Source organism: Prunus dulcis, chromosome 5, assembly GCF_902201215.1.
Source record: "Prunus dulcis chromosome 5, ALMONDv2, whole genome shotgun sequence".
Classification (NCBI taxonomy): Eukaryota; Viridiplantae; Streptophyta; class Magnoliopsida; order Rosales; family Rosaceae; genus Prunus; species Prunus dulcis.
Genome location: NC_047654.1, coordinates 8,717,773 through 8,738,460, shown reverse-complemented (window position 1 = coordinate 8,738,460; position 20,688 = coordinate 8,717,773). Strand labels below are relative to the sequence as shown.

Below are 20,688 nucleotides of genomic sequence, written 5' to 3'. Positions count from 1 at the left end.
TCAAGAGGTTGAGTGGTTCGCACTGGAGAGGGGTCCATTGGGACGCTGATGATCATGGATTTGACCAGCCACAAGGCGCAAAAACTCAGATCAAGATCAATCCAACAGCTCAAATCCAAACACGGCAAGTGAGAGAGAGAGAGCGAACAGAGAGCTAAGGGCTCGTTTGGTACGCGGGATTGTCATGGACTAGACTAAATATTGGGACTGTCTTTGATTGGCTTGACTTGGCATAAGCTGGATAAGACTTATACTGTGTTTGGTGCCAATTGGACTAGGACTAAATTTTTTGACTTTTTTATTTTTAATTTTAAAAAAAAGGCAAGTGGATTTATTTGTTCTGTTTTTTTTAACTTTTCTTCTTTTGTTCTCTGCGACTCCATCTTCTTCTTCCAACCTGCAACTTCATCTTCTTCTTCTCCCTCCTCTCTCCTTCTCCACTTCTTCTCAATCTATTTGTCTTTCTGCTTCTTAATTGAAAATTTTATATTCTCTCATTTTCCTATTTCACTATTTCTCTCTTCACCCTCCTCTCTCTTCAATAGCCACATGCCCAAACCCCACAATCTAAATTTGGGAATTTGCTTATTTGAGGAGGCTTCTGCCTGGGTGAATTCTTTGATGATGAATGGCTTGATGGTTAGCTATTGTTTTATGAGGTTCTTCCCAATTTCATAAAAAGAAAAAGGGATTTGAATTAATTGATTTATTTCCTCCATTTGGGTTTTGTATCTGAGAGAGAGAGAGAGAGAGAGAGAGAGAGAGAGAGAGCAGTTGACATGGATGAGGGTTGGAGGCCATGGCTGTGACAAGGTGTGTGCTTAGGTGGGAGATGATGGCTGTGACGAGATGTGTGGTGGGGTGGGAAGTAATGGCAAAGACGAAGGCGTGGAGAGGGGAGGAAGTCGCGAGCGATGAGGAGGGGATTATTTGTCCCCCCTTCACAGACGGGTCTCACTAAGCCCAATTAAGAAGGTGTATTTGGTGGGCCCCTGATTATTAATTCCATTTAAAACTAGAACCATATGACAATAAACATGGGATAATTTTTTATCCAAGCCAGTCCAAGTTAGGGAGGTGTACCAAACGAGCCAGAGAAAAAAGAAAAAGTGAGAAAAAATGTTTAGTGGCCAATAAGTATTTATTTTATTTTATTTTATTTTTTTGGTCAGAAGTATATATTTAAAAGTTATATTTGCAAAATGTGTGGTTACATGTGGTATTTGCATATTAAAGTTGGATTGCAGTTTTAAGAAATTTTAATAAAACTGAGTATAGCCGCGCGGCTATACTATTTTAAAATAAAAAATAAAAAAAAGCTATAGCCGCACGACGATACTATTTATATATTAAAAAAAGATATGCCTAGCGACTAGGTGCCACGTGTCAAAACAATAAGGCCTGGCGGCTATACTTTTTAAATAATAATAATAATAATAATAATAATTCAAGTATAGCTACGCGATTGTACATTCATTCATAGTTAGTAAACTATGGAATGGAAAAAAAATATGAATAAAAACGTATGTGTTTTATTAGGCAAAATTTTGGCAAATTACAACTTAAATGTTCGGCCACTATATTATATTTTAATATAAATTATATAAATTATTTTTATTCAATAATATGTGAGAATTATGTGTATAGTACTTGAATTTTGTGTGTCTTATTGAAATTTTTATAAAAATACGTGTATTAAACATGAAAAATACCTTCATACCTGTATAGTATGAGTATTGTATGTTTGCTTTTTAAAAACGTGAACTTTACCAAGTCTTTAAGACGTGTGCAGAACACGAATGTATTATTAAAAAATACGTACGTACATGTATAATACATTATTAAACGTGAAAGTGCTAAATTCTTTATATGGGTAATAACTCTGAAAAAGTAAAAAATCAAAATGGGACAATAGAGACTCAAGTAATCGCCTAATAGTAATGAATAACACTCTAAACTACTCTAATCGATAAGCGAAAATCGATGAAAAAAATTTAAAAGAAAAAAAGGATCCCAATATAGATCGACTATACTATTTATTAAAACAAAAAACCCAGTAAAGATGAGCGGCTATACAATTTTTTTTAAAATTTTTAAAATTGGAGTATAACAGCGCGGCTTGATTATTTTTTAAAAAAACAAAAAAGAGGACGCACTAGAGTCCACGTGGCAAAATAGGTATAGCCGCCTGGCTATACTGTTTGTAAGATTTAAAACCGAGTAGCTATACTCGTTCTAAAAAAAAATTAAAAAAGGACCCGCCTAGCTCCTATACGTGTCAGAACAGTAAAGCCGTGCAGCTATACTTAAAAATAAAATAAAAAACGTGTATGGCCGCACGGCTATACGATTTATAAAAATCAAAAGAGGACGAGCCCATCCCAGGGTCAAAATAGGTATAGGCGCTCGGCTATATTATTCTTAAGAAACAATACTAAAACCAAGTATAGCCGCTCGGCTAGACTATTTTGAAAATTAAAAATTATAAAACCGATTATAGCCGCCAGGCTATACTATTTATATATATATATATATATATATATATATGAAAAAAGAACCCGCTTACGGCTATACCATTGAAAAAAAAAAAAATCCGAGTATAATATGATATAATACGGAGGCAATACAATGTTCTGGGCGAGTTCCATACAAATTGATTTCCTCATTCTTTACACCAAGCCGATCACGACCCACTTGAGGAAAATCCATCTCTTAAGCAAATCCAAGTTGCAGAAAATGCTCTCAAAAGTGTTGGAAGTTGAACATTAGTATGATACAAATGAGAGAGAGAGAGAGAGAGAGAGAGAGAGAGAGAGAGAGAGAGCAGAAGAAGAGAAGTGAAACCCACAAGATGCAGAAAAAGGAGAGAGGAGATGCATGATTGGGGTTTCATCTCTGAGAGAGCAGAGCAAAAATTCGAAGAATAAACCAAAATTTTCAGAGAGGAGAAGAGGGGATAGAGAGAGTAAAGAGTGTTCCGAGAAGAGCAAATGAAAAAGCGTGCAGAGGAAATAGGTAGGCAATATATAAGTATTTATAGATAATATCTCATCAATGAATAATAGCTGGATAGTATATGACCAATAAGTTTTAAAATAGTTTGAAAGAGTTAAGTATAAATTTGAGCTTAAACATTTTCCTTGACGTCGCCAACTTCTATAGTTTTGGAGCAAAAAATGTGAAATAATTGTGATCCATTTACAAAGAATGTGAAGATACTACATCACAATGACCAACTTATCTTTCAGTATTCTCTCTTTAAATATACAAGGGAGCACCGAGAAGGTGAAAATAATTGATAACAACCCCCCTCTCGATCTATACATATTTAGGCTACTCAAGTGGGAAAAAGAGAATAAATAAACAGTTGAAAAAGATTAAACCAATCATCGCTTCAACTATCGTCTTAGCCTTTGGGGTCCCAGTAAAATCTCTGGTTTTTTGTGGGTTGATTTAAGTTTACCATCCGATCAGCTCTTTTATCATGTCAAAAAGAAATGACATATCATCCTCATTCGATTCCCATTCCTTGGCCAATACGAGCAATTGCGAAGGTTGCTAAGTTGGTATCGAAGTCCTGCAGGAGGTCACCGGATCACAGTTCGTCCAAGTGATGATGCTCCAATTTCACCTTCTGTGTTCTGCAATAATAATTTGATTTACATGAGTAAGGGAAAAACACAGGGAACAACTAAATGCAATATAGAGCACTTGCATAAACCAATTTTAATTCACGTTCTCAGTAGAATGTCAAGGATATGGAACACAATTAGTTCCTCACCACAAAAGCAGAATAATCAATGCCACTCATTATATATACATCATACCCTAGTCAAATTACTAACAGATAAGGAATAACTATTAACCAAATTGATGGCATGTAGTATGCATTAATTTCCGTCAACTATTGAAGTCTTTTTACCTGGGATTTAGGGGAAGGAAATACATTCCAAAATCTAAGTGTTTCATCTCCTGCTCCAGTGACAATCGTCTGAAACAACAATAATCAATGTAATAGATCAGAATATGCATAAAGGAACGTCAATTGATTTGCATAACCATAAAAAAACGGCAGGTAATTATAAGGAATTGGGGGTACCTGTCCATCGGGCGAGATAGCAAGATAAAGAACTCTGTATGTATGGCCGGTAAGAGTTGCCAGCTGCATCAGCAGAAGAAAATTGAAAATTAGAAACGGAAGTAAAGACATTTATTGGTTACAGGATTTCACAAGACTTTGGCACTTTGGTACCTTGGACATGGTGGGATATCTCCAAACTATTATCTGATTTTGGGAGTACCCGTGGGTGCTGACGAGTTCATTGACATTTTTAGACCACACAAGATTGCATACCTGCAAATATACAATGGATAGAAGCACAGTCCATATTAGAAAGAGGGAGGGGGAGGGATTTCAGTCACCAACTAATTTCATTTCTATGAACAGAAATATATCAACATTTAACATCATGAATGAGATAAATCCATGTTTTTCTGAGTAACATATTTCTTCCTTTCATCTAGCATCTAGATGCAAAACGCAGCAAAATTAATCAGATTCAAGTTGCAAATGTGTTAACCCCAGTTTTCTCCCTTTACCAATACATGGAAAAGTTCAAAGTAAAAAATTGAAGTTACATCATTCTATATTGGGTGGAATGATCAACTCATTAGAAAAAGAACAATGTTAAGAAACAAGAAGTTTGGGAACTATTGAAATAATGGCATCCAGTGCAATCAGTCTAGGTTCAATAAATATTCCCCACAGGGCAAAGCTTCCTTTCCGCATGAATATTTAAAGCAAACCAAGAGGAAAAGTAAGCATATTAAGCAAACCAACAAGTTTTTCACCTGACTTCCAGTGTCCATGCAGCTCAAGTGTGAGTTAGTGGTTGTATTCCAGAAACGAATACACCGGTCTGCAGTTCCTCCCCCAGATGCAAGAAGTCCATGAAGATGGGGAGACCATGCAATAGCTTTCACAGCTGCAGTATGCTCACAGTATTTCAGCACCGGTTGAGTTGAATGTTGATTCCAAACAAAAAGCTGTATATACAAGGGACAAATTATCAGATATGAATAGGAAGCATGACCAAATTACAATGCACGTAGCGTAAGTCAGGCTGAAAGGAAAATGTAGCATACCCTATTATCATTCCCGCCTGATGCCAACTCACGGTTATCGTAAGACCACTTCAGTCCACAAACCTAAAGAACAATAAAATTATTTTCAGACTGAGAAAACATAAATGAAACAGAATATCGCATACAGCATATATGATAATAACAAAACAACTGGTATACTACCCAAAGTATAAATTAGAAAACTGAAGGATTAGAATAAGTAACATTCATGAAAGCACACTCGAGTCCAAAAAGTTTAGCAGTCTTTTATTCAACTTGCAAGTTCAATCAAACTGAACATGAAATAAAGGATTCTGACCTCTGACTTGTGTCCGGAAAGTTTGCTAACAAAATCTTCTTGAGCACGAATATCACGTTGAAGAATACTCTTGTCCCGGCTACCAGAGGACAACATAGACGAACTCCAGGCTAAGGCTCCAATGCGCAGCCGATGGCCCTCCATAGTTCTTATCCTCCTACAACGAGATGCATCCCAAATCTACAGAGTAGGTAATGATTGCATCAGCTAATCATTCAGCAGCATATAAGCAAATGCACAAGTTTAACAGTAAAACTAATATGCCAAGAATTAAAGATAAGAGGTTGGTAGATATGAAGTTCATGTTGTAATGCTGCACAAAACTTAACCCACAAACTGCTCACGTGCAACTGTCTTGAATATCAAATTATCACATAAATTTACAATCATAACCTGATTATTGTACACAATGTAATCTGGTTCCAACAAAGGCAGGACACAGAAGTGGCATGTTACAAATAACCAGACCACAAGTCAAAAGTTTATCAATGAGTGAATGTGCATAAAAAGATCAAATAAAAAAAGTCACCAAAATCAGAATCCAATTCTGTTTGGACTCATAGTTCCAAACACTGTCACAATGTAAAGAGCGGGAGATGGAGATTCCCAGTTAACCTATTCATAATCATATCTAAAAACCAGTAGCATAGATTATCTACACCTCTGAACACCTAGTAAGGAATCTTAAGATTAAAACAATACTTGGAGATTCTAGAATGATAAAGTACTGCCGATAATGTCTAATTATGCACCAAAAATATTTGATATGATGCGTTGGTGGAAGTGGCTCTGCTAAGGAGACCAGACAGGGGCTTGTTTATGCTGTTACACCTTTATTGAGCTAGACAGGACATTGTTATTTGTAGTAGCCTATATTCTAATATCGAAACTTTTCCACAACTTTCGTAGTTCAGATAAAATTTTTCAAGCATTATGTTGTTCGATGATCATATCCCACAAAGTCACAAACTTGTTGCTTAAAACACCTACTGTTTAAATGTTGTTGCAAGTCTACCTTTAATTCCAATTTGCAATATTAATATATAAAAAATAGCATCTCAATTTTAAACCTATAAGAATGCAACATGTCTGATATCATGTACAAGTATCTCTTACTTGGACTTTCCCATTGCTAGTTCCAACAGCAAGATGAGTCCCACGCTGAGCCCAGCCTACGGAACAGACACTGTCATCAATCCCCAAGTCGCATAACTTAGTTACCTGGAAGTAACATACAATGATCAAGTTAAAAAAATTTATACAGGCAAAGACTCAAATTAGCAAAATTTCACACTAACACAAAGAAAAGAACACACTAGATGATCAGAACAGCCAAAAAAACCTACAAGGTTGTGACTTGTGACATTGGAGAACGTACATTTGCCTCAAGTAATACTCAACCAAACAAAATTACAACAATAATGTGAGGATTAGAAAAGTCAGTGAAGCTAGAGCTCACCTTACTACTACAAGCATTCCACAAATAAACACAATTGCCCAACCCAACAGCCAGCACATTATGCGAAGACCAATCCACAAGATTCAAATAAAAGTCGTCTTGCAAAGCAGGTGCATCCAAAACCTGAACAAGAAACAAAACTCCATAAACCCAATTGATAAAATTCAAACACCAACCGAACCCAAATCGCCAAAAAGACCAGAAATTGATAAAATTTACCTTATAAGGCGACCTGGGAACCTTCCTAGGAGCCTTGACCGGGCTATGGTGAACCCCAGTGACCACATCATCGAACCCAAACGGCGAGAGCGAGTGCATGGACCGGCGAGTCTCGGTCTTGAACCTGAAGATGTTGGGGCTGGGCGGGTTCATCTGAATCAAGTTCCGCTTCTCTGGCGTCGCCGGAGGGACGACACCGGCGGCGTCGGGGCCGAAGAGGGCGGCGCGTAAGAGCGTGGCGTAGGCGCTAGAGGAGTCATCGCGGCCCTCGGCCGGAGTATTCGAGATGTCGAAGAGGGCGAAGTTGGAGCCGGATCTGCTGGGGATGAACCTGTCGGAGTAGATGGTCCTCGACGGAGATTGGTGGTGGTTGGAGTTGATCATTCGGTCGATGTGCCGAGATGGCGCTAGGGATTGCAGAGCCTGAGGGGTGCGCGGCACAGCCGGAGGCGGATTGAGCTGCGACGAAGACAAAGATGGGGTTCTCGGAGCTGGTTGGTTGTTCGACAGTGGTGCCGCGGGATCGTCCATGGAAGATCACTGTGTATGTGCGTGTCTCTGTCTCTCTGTGTGTACTAGTAATTTTCCCGGGAAAAACTAGGTAAGAAAGTAGTTAATTATCCCGGGAAAATCATAAGGGGGTTATATGGTGGTAAGGGGCTTGGGGTAAACAGTTAAAGGCTGGAGCTTTAGGCTTCACACTTTAAACAACTAACTCTTTTTCCTTTTTTCTCAAGGAAGATTTATAGAAAGCTACCAAAACGAGGGGATTGAGTTTCCCTTTTATTTCTTTACCAAGTTTCAAAATAATAATAAATTGGGACATGGTGTACAAAATTTTTGCTATTGAAAGTTTTGCTTGTAAGTTTATACATGTGGTGGTGAAAGTTTTTCAGATTTTCAGATTGAATAGATTGCCCATGTTGCATATTTTGTGTAGTTATTATGCTAGGATCATGTCTGCTTTAAAATCAAGGGGATGCATGTGGATTTCCATTTTAAAAAAAACATAAGGCATGCTGGATTTAAGTACTGGAGTGGGTTTTTAGGATTTGGGTTATAATATATTCAATTTTGTTATGGAAAAAGCTTTTTTTTTTTTTTTTTTTTAACTCCTTAAAATTGAGGAGGAGCTCATGCTTACAATAAATGTGGTTTCAAAAAGTGTCAAATTTTTGTAATATTCTTTTTTCTTTTTTATTGAAACTTTGTCAATATTGTTGGAATTTGACCGGTGTCAAAAACCATTGATTTTAAATAGGAGTTCATTCTTAATTTTAAGAAGTCAAACCATGCTCGCGCTTAAAGGAAAATTTACTTTAATAGAAAATTGTATGAATTTGTTGATAAAATAAACTCATCTACAATTTACAGGTAAAAGTTAATTGCTTATAAGGAATGTTGGTTGCGTGAAGATGCATGCATGTAAAATATAAATCATAAAAGGGTAACAAAGAACAGCTAGGATATCATTTCGAGCATAAAAAAGAACAGCTAGGATATGATTAAAAAAAAACAGCTTAGAACTTTTATATCATATTATACTTTCCGGAAGAGAGACACTTCTCAAAATCTCAATAGGTGTTGCATGTGCTTACAGTTAAGAGTAATTATCTTAAGATCTTGTTGGAATTCTGATCTAATAAGGAGATTGCCCCTTCTCACTAACTCATCCATCTTTCCTTTTTCTTTCTTTTTTACAAAGTGAACTATTAAAATTTATAGGTAGGTGGATTCAATCACGGATGCAAGAGCGCGAGCACAATACCATATTCAACTAACCTTAATTTTAAAAGTATTGAGTAATGTTTAGTTTACTTAGGAATGCTCGCGCAACATTTGAAATACAAGCTTTTAGGCATAGTTACAATCTCTTGATGACTGATCATTACTACTACTAGTATATTCAAATGCATTCTTATAATTAGACATGACAAAATTATGAACACACGAAAGCACCATACGAAGAAGTAAAATTCGGGTCAAGCCATATTAACTAGGTTGAGATTTCTCCCTTAACAGAGTGAACAATAATAACACGATTATTAATAGGTCGGATCAGTATTTATTGGCAAAACACGACAGTGACGTGGGTATCTTTATTCAATATGCTTTTAGTTCTTATTTTTTGTGAAAATTCTCTTAGCCTATAATTTATTTCTTTCTTATGTATGGTTTTTGGTACTTTGGTTCAACATTTGTACGTAATGTGTTTGAAACTTATGTCTCTATCGTATTGTAAGATGCTTTCTTTATGTTATACTATTACTTGGTATCAAATGGTAATTTTCTTATATTTTGGAGTTCTATTGAAAAAATAAAGCAAAATGAATAAACGGGTGAATCATGACATGATGACACGCTAAATTTTTAAATGAATTTGAGTTCATAACTTTAGACATGGTAAGTTAACCGGAGAGGTTTATGTTGAAAATAATATCACACAACACGAAATGTTGTTAGGTCTACTTATAAGGTTATGATTTTTCTTTGCCGCATAATAAAAATTTGAATATCTAATGCAAGGCAAGAAGCTTGTAACTCAAATGATTAAACACATTCACCCTATTTCTCCAATATTGCTTGTATGTTCCTAACAAAAAGAAATTTATGCAAGTGTTGCACCTGCCCAATTGTTCTTCACTTGAAAGTGGTAGAACTCATATCTATATATGGGCTTCAAAAGCTATCACATAAAATAGGTAATAAATTCATTGCAGGCCTATAGCATTGTTTCACCGACAATTTCAATGAAAATGGTGGGTTAAGAGCGTTTTGAAATTTAAAGCATCAATGGAATTGCCTTTGACACAATAAAGAAAGGTAAAGGTGAGAATCATTGTGTTAAGGGATGAGGGATGACATTGCCTTTATCTCAGAAGTGACTAGAAATCAAAACTATTCTTTTCTAAAGGTTGCATGCATCCGATCAAAGTGGAGATCCAAAGCTTTGCTACTTTTTGTCCTGTGGGATAGGAGTGCCACCAGCAGCAGCACAATAAAATTTCAGAAAATTCTGCATTATATTTCCATATCTGAATGAAATTTTGTGTGTTCTCTGTTCTCTTACCTTAATCTGCACAAGTCCAGATTGAAGACCTTTTTTCAGCCAGATTTCGGAATCTCATAGAGAGTGTAGCTTTCCCATGTTTACCAGATTCTCTGTTCTTGTTGGCCAATATATTTATGGTGTGCCATTGAAACTGGAAAAAAAAAAAAAAAATTGATGAAACAATGCAACTTTATTTTCAGGTTGAAATATGCTATATTTTTCCCAGTTAAATATACATTTTTAAGGTAAAAAGAACAAGGGATTGCCACAGCTCAGAAAGTAGAATTTCCTTGTTCCACTCAATGGAACCTTTGTAAAAATTGGTTAAATTCAAATTTATCTCAAAATAAACATTGAATACCTTTTCATTTCAGCTAATATTACAAAAAGAATAAGTTTGAACAAAAATGAATGCAACTCAATGAGGAGGAGGTATGTACTCATGCTCAAGTGTTGGCGTTGTTCGAGTGCCTGATGCGGTAGGAGCTCTCACATGTCCAACCATTGATACCTGCAAAGCTTCCTCTTCATAAGCCCTTCTCTCCATTTCCTCCATCCTTGACCTCTTCTTCACCCTCACAAACATTGCCACCAGAAGCAGCCCCAAGAGAAAAACACCTAAAGCAGATCCAACTGAGCTACCTACTGCCACTTTCCACGGGCTCACTCTCTTGCTCTTGTTCAACTCCACTGGTGATGGCTTCTCAATGACCAACCCAAAATGGCCATGCCTTTTTGCAATACAAATGTAAGGTGAAGCCTCCTTTGCTAAAGCCACTTTGCCGGCACCTTCAAAACTAGCACATAATGGCCTTGTACCATATTCGTTGTTCACCCTTGTGATATTTCTGAAGTCTATTCTGATGGGTTTTTCTGCAGCTTCAATTCCAAGCTCAAAAGGGTTGCTGAAGTTCACATCAGTACCGGCATTATAAGCTAAGAGGCCTAGTATAGGGGAAACAAGCTGATAGCCAGATAAGTCATAATTGGCATAATATATAGAAGACCAATTGTAACCCAAGTTTTGTGTAACTATCATGACCCTCTCAGCACATGGATGCACAGATACACCAAGGTCTAGATGAAATTCCTTTACCTGCGCACCGTACCTTCGGAGACTACCACATCTGAATCTTGCTGTGTCAACTATGATGCCAGAGAAGTTTGCTGGTAAATTTACAGTGTGTAGAACTCCTGTCCTGAAGTGTGTGTCATAGGCCTTGAAGGTGTAGTCCCGGATGAGCAGGTCGAGTAGGCGAGCTGACTTGATCTTCTGAGCTTCAGTTTTTATTAATGCTATGGATATGAATGAGAGAATTACCAATGTGAGAGAGAAGAGAGAGCCCATGTGAGAAAATGAGCTTGATTTTGAAGGATGAAGGTGGTAATAAATCATAGATGTACAACGGTTTTCTACACTAAAAGAATGGCTATGGCTTGAATTCTATGAAAACTAGATCTAAATGAGTTTCTTTTTTTCCAGAGGATATAAACAGGTACAAGGTTGCAAAGAGTTAAGCTTATCACACTGTTTGAAGACTTTATAGCTCAGAAAAAGCTCTGGTGGATTAAAAGGTAAGCAAGTAAAAGGGAAAAGAAAGTTCTTACTTTGTTTCCCTTTATGTAGGTCTTGGAGAGAATACAAGTTAGGTTTTGACATTTTTGATCCAAAACAAAAATGTTGCCTGCTGTTTTCTGTAGGAGGGTTGGTCAATGCAAGACCTCACAAAATCAAGTTTGGACAACAGCAAAATATACGTACTTGTTTGTTTCCTTTCGAAACTAAAATTGGGCTCCCAAGAAAAAGAAAGTAAAATATTGAGGTGGGAAGGTTGAAGAAATGATGTTAAAGCCTTGGTGATGATGACACTTTGTGGAAAAAGGAAGAGAAAAAGGGAAGCTTGGCGTGCTTAGGCAATGAAATGAGAGGCCTGGGAGAAAAACTTTCATGAAACAGGGATAACATTAGTTTGCTATTTCTGGCTAATAACGTTATGACACGCATGATAATACTTTCACGTGACATAGCATTATTGGCCGAGGTGGGAGGAGAGAAACTTTCATGCAAAAAAAAATAATATTTTTTACTATTCTCAACCAATAACGCAAGAACACGTGGGATACAAGAATTTTTTTTGCTTTGGGAGGGCATAATATTGCTCCTAATTGTTCGTTTGATTTGATAACATGTTCCCCACTTTTAACCACTTTGTGGGGGTCACGTTTTAGCAAGCATGGCATTCCATTTTATTCCCCCTCTAAATGGGCCCACGGTTCACATGGGATCAAACAAATTAAAAAAACATGACATGGTAGCAATGATCATGGTCTTGTGGGTGTTTTTGGTGATGCAATTATACTTGAGTGGTTTCTCTGTTTCTAATTTTATGACCCAATTTGAGATTTAGGATTGCAAACATATTTCTTCTCTTCTTTGATGACTTCCCAATATGGCATTGAATCTTTAGAATGAATTATTATGCTTTTGATCTACTGTTAGATCACAAGATTGAAAACCAGAGAGTCTTTGACAATTTCGTTTTTGTTTTTGCAGGATAACAACATAAAAGTGTTTGATGAAACATAAGACTTTTCATCCTTTGATACAAGAAAAGCCACATATAAACTTTGTCATGGCTCTGAAATGCTTCTCAAATATATTCTTGGGACAAAAGCACTTTTCAGATTAGTATATAGATGATATTTGCAGAGGCAGAGCACTTGTTTTTCAACCAAATAATGAAAACAAGCAGTTGTACTCTTAGCATGTGAACATTCTGCTCTCATTCTAGTGAGTAGAAATCACTTTAGTAAGGACATATATCAGATGCAAATTAACCAGAGGAAAATTTGCCCTGCATTAAAAAAAAAAAAAAAAAGGAAAGGAAAATTTGCCAAGCCAAAGCAACAGAGACTTGGGGCCTTCATAAAAAGTAGGAAATTAAGAAAACAAAAAAAGAGTCATAGATGGCATAATCTCTCATATTCTGTTTGTTGGGCATCAATGGAAGTTGACATTTGCCTTGTAAGTCAAACCCACATTCCAGTTTGAAGGAGCAACATTCCATGCTATTATAGTCTCCTTGGATGTGTAGGAAGTGATTCTGAAAGAGAGAGCTTGGCCTCCCAAGGTTGCAAAGGCCTGGTATGAAGCTCCCCAGTTGTGGCTCATTTTGATCCACCCTGATCTGCTTCCCTTCACCCACATGTTTGCAATGTCACCCCCTCCTGCTACATTCATCACATACACCAACAACCAGTACCCATTTCCTTGGAAAGAGAATCGAAGCCCCCCGGCCCTTATGCATGGTACTCTGCAAGGAAATAGCATAGATGATTGAGAACTCCAAGAAAAAAATTGATCTTTAACATGCTCTTATAACACTATGTTTGAAATCTGTGTGTAGTTTAGGTTTGGGGAAGGCTTAGGTGCAACGGTTATACCATATCATCATATTGATGTGATTTTTTATTTATTATAAATATACTAAGTCACGTAACAAGAGAGGTAAAGAAAAGTAATAATACATCAATGAAATGTTGTATGAAGCTTTAAGGGCTTATATCGTACCTGCGGTACATAACTGGGATAATGCCAGCCTTCCACTGAGCAATTTTCATGAAGGCTGGCTTGGACATGTCAAAATGGGTCCGAGGCGGGTTGCACCAGCCTCCAGCGTTGGAGTCTTGGGACCAGTTTGGCGGACAAAGGTTGGTAGCGGTCACGGTGGTGAATTGAACATTTCTAAAGCATGCACTAGCCCCATAACATTTTATCTGGTAACAAGTTCCACAAGCATATCCATTGTTGAATAGTGTTGAGCTCAATGCTGCTGTGTCTGTGCCATACCCATTAACGAACAAGTTTCCATACCCACAAGCTCCACCTATAACCCCCCAAAAAAAAAAATAGCATTAAGGATTTAGTAATAATTAAAGCATAAACTTCTTCTTGTGTGACATCACCAATAATGGTAACGTAATTAGTCTGACAAGAGATCATTTAAGTATATGAACAGCATACATACCCATAGTCTCGGAGGCAGTCTCGTCACCATAGAAAGTAGCATGGGCAAGGTGCCACGGACTAGGTCGGTAAATGACCTTTGCAACCACTGTTCTGCTTAGGGTTACCAGCATCCATGATGTGAAGAGGAAGCTCAAGCTCCATGAAGGAAGGAAAGAAGCCATGGCTGTGTTGGTAGAGGTTTCTTTGAGACCCTTGAGGATAAAAAGTACAAGTTTAATGCCCTTTGGTACGTATTGTATGCCTTATATAATGTTCAACTACATGACACTGAGGTAGCTAGAAACGACTTCGTGGCCCCAACGAAGGTTATGCCCTTCAATTAGTCAAAGCAAGAGTTTTTTTTTAAAATTGCTCACACAATGAATATATTTTGAGGGCTTCAATTTATGAAATATTTTTATGGTGCCAAACGTGCTGGCAGGTATTGTTATTTGCATTTTAGCGGTTGATAAATAACTAAACATTATGTAACGAATATTAAATTATTTTTATAATATATTTCAAATTCTTATTCTCTTGGGGGTTTTTTTGAGTTTGTTGATGGAATTTTAAGTTGGTATGCCCAATTGTATGAAGAAGGATACATTGTGTTTGGCTACATTAGTGTCCTTTTTTCCTCAAATGTTTTTAAGTCAAAGTTTAAAAAATCATATATCACATTTAATCAGTTGAATGCTATGCACAAATGACAAATACTGATTTGACTTTTAATATTAGAGATTATATGTTAATTTGGGGAGGTTATCTAGACACAAACACGATTAATTATAATCTAGTTAAGGAATTTTAAGTGGTTGTATTGTACTACTATTTTGGTCGCTCAATTTTCACTAAAATTCAATTTTAGATTAGAAACACCCTAAATTTTTTCAAGTTTACAAGAGTAAAAGGTATTTATCTAGGCAAAAAGAATTAGTTTTTTTTTTAAGAAAAAAGAATTTATATTTTTTTTATACAAGCAATTATTTGGAAAGAGGAGGAATTGAATCTAGGATCACGAATACAGGGGTAAAAATACCATGACTTGAACTACATGTCCCTTGCAAAGAATAGGTTTTTTTTTATTTTTTTTATTTTATAGTACAAGCGATAATCTAAACTAGAAAGGTGTATCTCACACACACATACAACTAAGACGCTATGGGAGTTCGAACATGAAACCTCTTGTTTGCAACTCAAGGCCTTGTCCCCAAAAAGAAACAACAACTAACTAGTACAAATCAAGGGAGGCTTAACAACTCCTAAAAAATCATCCTCCAAGAAAGAGCTAACCCAAGCATGGGCCTCATCCAAATAGCTAATCTCCAAATCCAAGTTAAAGCTCCAGTTAGCCATACGATCAGCTACAACATTCATCTCTCTGTAAACATGAGCAAGGTGACAGTTGTCAATATGCCTCATAAGAACACAACATCTCTGAATTAACACAGCAAGAGGATGACAACTCAAGGTACCAACTTGCTAAACAAGGGAAACAACATTTGCAACATCCATCTCAATAAGAAGATTAGAGATACCTTTATCCCAAGCCAAATGAAGCCCAAAGCTCAACCTCAAGGATATGCCTCTTTTTCACTAAGAGCAAAGAATAGTTTTCTTAACTTTGGAAGAAACAAGTCATTTTCTACAAAGGTTTTACATTTTTGGGTTATTTCACCATAAAACTCAAATACCAGTTTTGGGTTTATTTAATATTGGTTTATTTATGTACATGCCCCCTGTGCTTTCAAACTTGTCTCAGATTACCACATGTGTTTGCAAACGTCTTAAAGTACCCCCCAACCTTTTAAAAACGGTTTTACGTTACCCGTTCCGTCAGTTTTTTAGACGTTCCGTTACAAGCATTGGGCCCCACTTCGTTTTAACTTTTAACCTCTTCGAATAAGGATTTCACAGTTCTAAGAAAGGGGGAAATTGGAGAAGAGGGCTTAGGGTTTGTGAAAATATGAGGTTGGCTTCGATTTTGGGAGAATCTGGAGAAGAAATCATTGTTTGGCGTTAGACTTTAAGGGTAGAAAGTGCGAAGATGGTGGTGCTTAGAGAATTCGGAGGTTGTCAACCCATATGTAAGTGGACCCATTCTCACTTGATTTTCTTGATTTGGCATGTGCATTGATGTAATGACCCAAAACTAAAATTCATATTTAATTAGTAATTTATTATGAGGAAAGACAATTTTGCCCTTGGAATATTTTACTAACGAAAAGTTGACTTTTTGACCGAAAATGAATTTGACTATTCTACTTGTAACATTGCGTAGAGCGCGACGAAACGAGTCTATAGACACGGAGTGGGCTCGAATCGGAGATTTAACGAAGAAAATACGGTTAAAATATCACAAGGGGCAAAACGGCAATTTGGAAAAATCAGATTTAAAACCCTTTCTCTCTCTCTTCTCCCTCAGTTTTCTTCTCTCTCTCTCTCTCTCTCTCTCTCTCTCTCTCTCCTCTCCTACTGCTTCTCCTCCCGTCGACGCCACGGAGCACCACCGGCCACGAGACTGGTCTTGTTCGAACCGCCACCGCCTCCTCTTCCTTCTCCGATCATTCTCAGCCCCTGGAACAGTCGGGGCTGGCCGGAAATCACAGAAAACCGATCGGTTTTGACAGAAATTTCAACCCGCTCGTTCTCCCTCAATTCTTCTCCAAATTTGTCGAGTAAGGTATGGATTTCTACCTATTTTCCATGCTCTAACTGATGGTTGGATAGGTTTGCATCAATTTTAACCGTAGATACCTCAGTTTTCAAATTGGAATTCGACCGATTTTCGGCCCCCGTGTTCGGCCACTTCCGGTCAGTTTTTGGGGAAGATCCAAGAACAAAAGTGGTTCCAAATGTGGTGTTATACCTAGGATAGGAGTTTGTAGCCGTGGTTTTGAGATTTTCCGGCGATGCGTAATCGCTTTGGACACTCATCGCTGCGGGCACGTGTGGCGGCGAGTGGGCAAGGGTAGTGCAGTGGCACTATGTCTTGATACGATCCTCAGGTTGTCACGAGCGCGTAGGAATTCGCGGATCTCAATTTGGATACCGTTTGAGCCTCGAACAGATTTTCCATGTTGTGCGATTTCCGGGTTCAATACTGTTGAGCCGTTGGATCGTACTCAATTTCAGATATGTTATTCTAGATAATTCCAGAATCGTGTAGGATTCAACGGATTGTGAATCGGAGTCCCGGATACTCCGATATCGCGAACCCTAGGGCTAAGGTTTAAAAATTATGCGATTACACGATCGTGGTCAATCCGACCGTTCAATTCAGACCAGACTTGCAGGACATGGTTATTTAGATGTGAGGAACTTATAGGAACTCCTAGATTGGCAATTGGAGGTCGTGGACCCCACGAGGTTCTGTATTGACCAATATGGAAGTTTATCACTTAGTGAAGTCTCAGGTCTTTTAAGACAGTTCTAACCATCCGAAATGCTTAAGTGGGCATAATAATGACTTTAAAGTTAGTGCACGCACTTCTAGGAGCCGGAGGTCAGGGTTTTAATTAAATACTTATATCGAGCAGTTTTATTAATCAAATATTCATGATGGTTTAATCAGGCACCCGGGCCAGGCAGACCCACAGGAGGGACCTTCAGGAGGTCCAGCTAGCTCGGACCAGAAGTGAGTGGACTTTTCTTTTATAAATGATTTTATGCAAATGAATTTCATTATTTGATCTTGAATAAGTTTTATTGATTATGGTTTTCCTAGCATGTTTTGTTGAAGTTAAATATCTTTATTTATATGTTGCCTAGTTAAAATGCTAAAAAGATATGGAAAGTAAAGATTGAGATTTATATCAGATAAATGGCAGCAGAGTTCCAGATTTAACGAAAATTCAGTTATTCATCAGACATTTCAGAAATTTTATATTTTCTTAAGCCACCTTAGGTACCCAGTTATAGAAACAGTTTGCCTTCGGTATATGTTGCCTTCGGATATGACGATGTCCACGGACATCCAGGTTGCCTTCAGTTTGTCAGTGCACTTGACATTTGCCTCACGAGTTTCGGGGACGCCCGGACCGTGAGAGCCAGGAATGTGGATCAGGCTGACTACGGTCCCCTGAATCCTGCCAGTTTGAGGCTCGGGTTAACTTTGTGTCACCGAGACCTGCCAAGGGAATTGACGGATATCAGAAATTGACAGAATTAAAGGGGTACACCTAGGTGGTAGTTTTAAATTGATTTCAATGCTTTTAAGAGAGTTTTATGGACTTTGGTTATGATTGGCATATACGTATATAAATATGTGAATGCATTGATTTTAGTATGATTCAAATGAAGAGTAAAAATTCAGTTTTTGCATAACTATTTTACAGTGGGGTTAATATGTTCATATGCTATTTTTTAGACCTTTATTTTTGTCCACTCACATTTTTGAATGTTTTGCGCCCCCAGGCAGTAGATGTGCACAGGAATCCACCACCGGGCCGCTTCCCATCTTCCGCGCCTTTTCTTGAAGTGGGATTTTTGTTTTGTAAAAAGTTTAACTCATTTGTAAATTCTTAGTAGTTGCTATGATATTTTGCCATAGATTGAGAACGGAACTGTTGGATTGTATGTTTACGTATACTGGCAGTTGGTTGTATAAATATACATGCTCGTTTTGACATGTGAAATTTTGGGATTGAACAAATTACAAGGGAGACTCTGCCGAATTTTCGATAGAAGTCGAGGCTTTAAGTTTGTAACTAGAAGGGCAAGTAGGTCATTTGTGCCCGACATTCGCCAAGTGTCGGACATGCACAAGGTCCGGCTCGAATTCCAAAGCGGAATTTGGATCGGGTCCTGTCAATTGAACTGCTGTTAAGATTTTTTTTTGTATACTTTTTAACTCTGTGCTTGTCCTGATGTGGTCATTGTGTGGTCCTTGCTTGTTCCTAGTCTGGTGTGTTACAGGAGTTTTTTTTTGTTTGTTCATATACTTTTTTACTCTGTGCTGGCCCCAATACACCATATGTGGTCCTTGTGTGGTCCTTGTTTTGTCTTTGTTACCTTTGTCCATTTGTTAAGTGAATTTTCCTCTTACACAGATAAAGATGCTGATGAGGTTGTCACATTTAAGCTTTTCCATGGAGGTAAACTAGTTAAAATAGAAAGGACAGTGAATGGTCTTATTTGTGTGGTGAAGTCAGTTGGTTTGATTATTGTGAGGTTGACTATATGTCCATGTTAGAGCTATTTGGAATGGCTAAAGATTTGGTATATGACGATGGGTATGATGTGAGTTTTTATGGTGAAGAGTTTGGAACTGGTAGACTCATTCAAATAATATCAGATAGTATGCTTTTAGCTTATATGAGCACGGTACCTAAAAGCAATAGCTGGGTGATAGTTTTGTACTTGAATGTAGTGAGCCTGACTTTAAGCCAAGTGGGGAATGATAGCAGTGATCAAGAATATTCTTGTTCTGAGGATGATGATAGCAGTGATCCAGATTTTGAAGACAGTGACTATGCACAGAGTGATGAAGAGATTGACTTATTGAAGAAGGATGATAAGTGGTTTGAAGGTTATATGGATCATAGTTGCATTGACAATGATCCTAATGCAGAGGAAAATGATGAGTCAGACAATGGAGAAGAGTCACCTACACTTACCTGCCCAAATAGCTCTTCAAGTGAAGATGATGCAGTAGGTGAAGTAAGAAGGAAGAAGAATAGGATGCCAAAAGGTGAAGATTTCAGACCTGAAATTGATATGGCAAACCCAGGTTTCAAAATAGGTTTAAAGTTTGCAACTGCCGAGTTGTTTAGAAAAGCTGTGAGGATATACTCCATTAATTGTGGAAGGGAGTTGATATTTATGAATAATGACCGTAACAAAATAAGAGTAGTATGTGAAGAGGGCTGTCTTTTTGTTATCCATGCTTCAAGTGTTAGTGGTAGCACTTACCTGCAGGTGAAAACCTTTAATCCTACACATGTTTGTAGTAAGGGGACTAAAAATATACATGCCACTGCTGCCTGGTTGGCTGAAAGATATTCAGGGTAGTTAAGGCTCAATCCAAATTGGACTGCTTCTTCTTTTGCAGAGCAAGTTCACCAAGACTATGGTTACAGACCATCTAGAGCAACTGTGTACAGAGCAAGAGCCATGGCAGTTGACATTGTAGAGGGGTCTTACAGTAAACAATATGAAGTATTGTGGGATTATTGTCATGAGTTAAGAACCAGAAATGTGGGAAGTACAGTTATCATTAAATCTGAAATGGAAGGTGATAGGCCAAGGTTTCAGAGAATTTACATCTGTCTTGCACCCTGCAATAGGGGTTTTTAGATGGTTGTAGGCATGTGGTTTGCTTGCATGGGTGTCATGTCAAAGGGCCTCACCCTAGGCAAGTGCTTTCTGCAATGGGAGTTGATGCAAACAACGGAATGTTTCCACTTGCCTATGCATATGTAGAGATTGAGAGCAATTCAACATGGCTGTGGTTTTTAGAATTATTGAGTGGTGATCTGAATATAACAAATAGCCATGGTTATGTA

The 20,688-nt window shown here is 37.6% G+C and overlaps 3 protein-coding genes across 4 annotated transcripts; all 3 read right to left on the bottom strand.

Moving 5' to 3' along the window:
• Positions 1 to 3,120: 3,120 nt before the first annotated feature.
• LOC117629154 (protein FIZZY-RELATED 2-like) lies at positions 3,121 to 7,694 on the bottom strand. The gene is made up of 10 exons (XM_034361659.1): positions 7,122 to 7,694; positions 6,903 to 7,025; positions 6,560 to 6,664; positions 5,444 to 5,623; positions 5,146 to 5,208; positions 4,852 to 5,046; positions 4,253 to 4,354; positions 4,100 to 4,162; positions 3,923 to 3,991; positions 3,121 to 3,641 (listed from the first exon to the last, which is right to left on the bottom strand). Exons 1-10 carry the CDS (start codon positions 7,650 to 7,652, stop codon positions 3,588 to 3,590), a joined length of 1,485 nt encoding a protein of 494 aa, XP_034217550.1. The 5' UTR covers positions 7,653 to 7,694; the 3' UTR covers positions 3,121 to 3,587.
• Positions 7,695 to 9,758: 2,064 nt separating this feature from the next.
• Positions 9,759 to 11,665, bottom strand: LOC117628583. Of its 2 annotated transcripts, XR_004585981.1 has the most exons (3): positions 10,614 to 11,665; positions 10,192 to 10,324; positions 9,759 to 10,086 (listed from the first exon to the last, which is right to left on the bottom strand). XR_004585981.1 is itself a non-coding variant. In XM_034361067.1 (2 exons), exons 1-2 carry the CDS (start codon positions 11,567 to 11,569, stop codon positions 10,306 to 10,308), a joined length of 975 nt encoding a protein of 324 aa, XP_034216958.1. In that variant the 5' UTR covers positions 11,570 to 11,665; the 3' UTR covers positions 10,191 to 10,305. The 2 variants fall into 2 exon arrangements, 1 of the variants encoding a protein (XP_034216958.1); XM_034361067.1 differs by lacking the exon at positions 9,759 to 10,086 and having other exon boundaries at positions 10,191 to 10,324.
• A 1,509-nt stretch (positions 11,666 to 13,174) lies between these two features.
• On the bottom strand, positions 13,175 to 14,364 carry LOC117628656 (expansin-A7-like). The gene is made up of 3 exons (XM_034361151.1): positions 14,202 to 14,364; positions 13,745 to 14,060; positions 13,175 to 13,487 (listed from the first exon to the last, which is right to left on the bottom strand). Exons 1-3 carry the CDS (start codon positions 14,362 to 14,364, stop codon positions 13,175 to 13,177), a joined length of 792 nt encoding a protein of 263 aa, XP_034217042.1.
• Between the last annotated feature and the right edge of the window lie 6,324 nt (positions 14,365 to 20,688).

Bases quoted from the DNA above. Each gene is read 5' to 3' on its own strand.
- LOC117629154 (XM_034361659.1), bottom strand. From the start codon at position 7,652: ATGGACGATCCCGCGGCACCACTGTCGAACAACCAACCAGCTCCGAGA. The intron at 7,026-7,121 runs GTAAATTTTATC...TTTCTTGTTCAG, and splicing joins TTCCCAGGTCGCCTTATAAG to GTTTTGGATGCACCTGCTTT. The intron at 5,209-5,443 runs GTCAGAATCCTT...ATTGTTCTTTAG, and splicing joins TTTCCGGACACAAGTCAGAG to GTTTGTGGACTGAAGTGGTC.
- LOC117628583 (XM_034361067.1), bottom strand. From the start codon at position 11,569: ATGATTTATTACCACCTTCATCCTTCAAAATCAAGCTCATTTTCTCAC.
- LOC117628656 (XM_034361151.1), bottom strand. From the start codon at position 14,364: ATGGCTTCTTTCCTTCCTTCATGGAGCTTGAGCTTCCTCTTCACATCA. The intron at 14,061-14,201 runs GTATGTATGCTG...GGGGGGTTATAG, and splicing joins GACTGCCTCCGAGACTATGG to GTGGAGCTTGTGGGTATGGA. The intron at 13,488-13,744 runs GTACGATATAAG...ATTTCCTTGCAG, and splicing joins ATCCCAGTTATGTACCGCAG to AGTACCATGCATAAGGGCCG.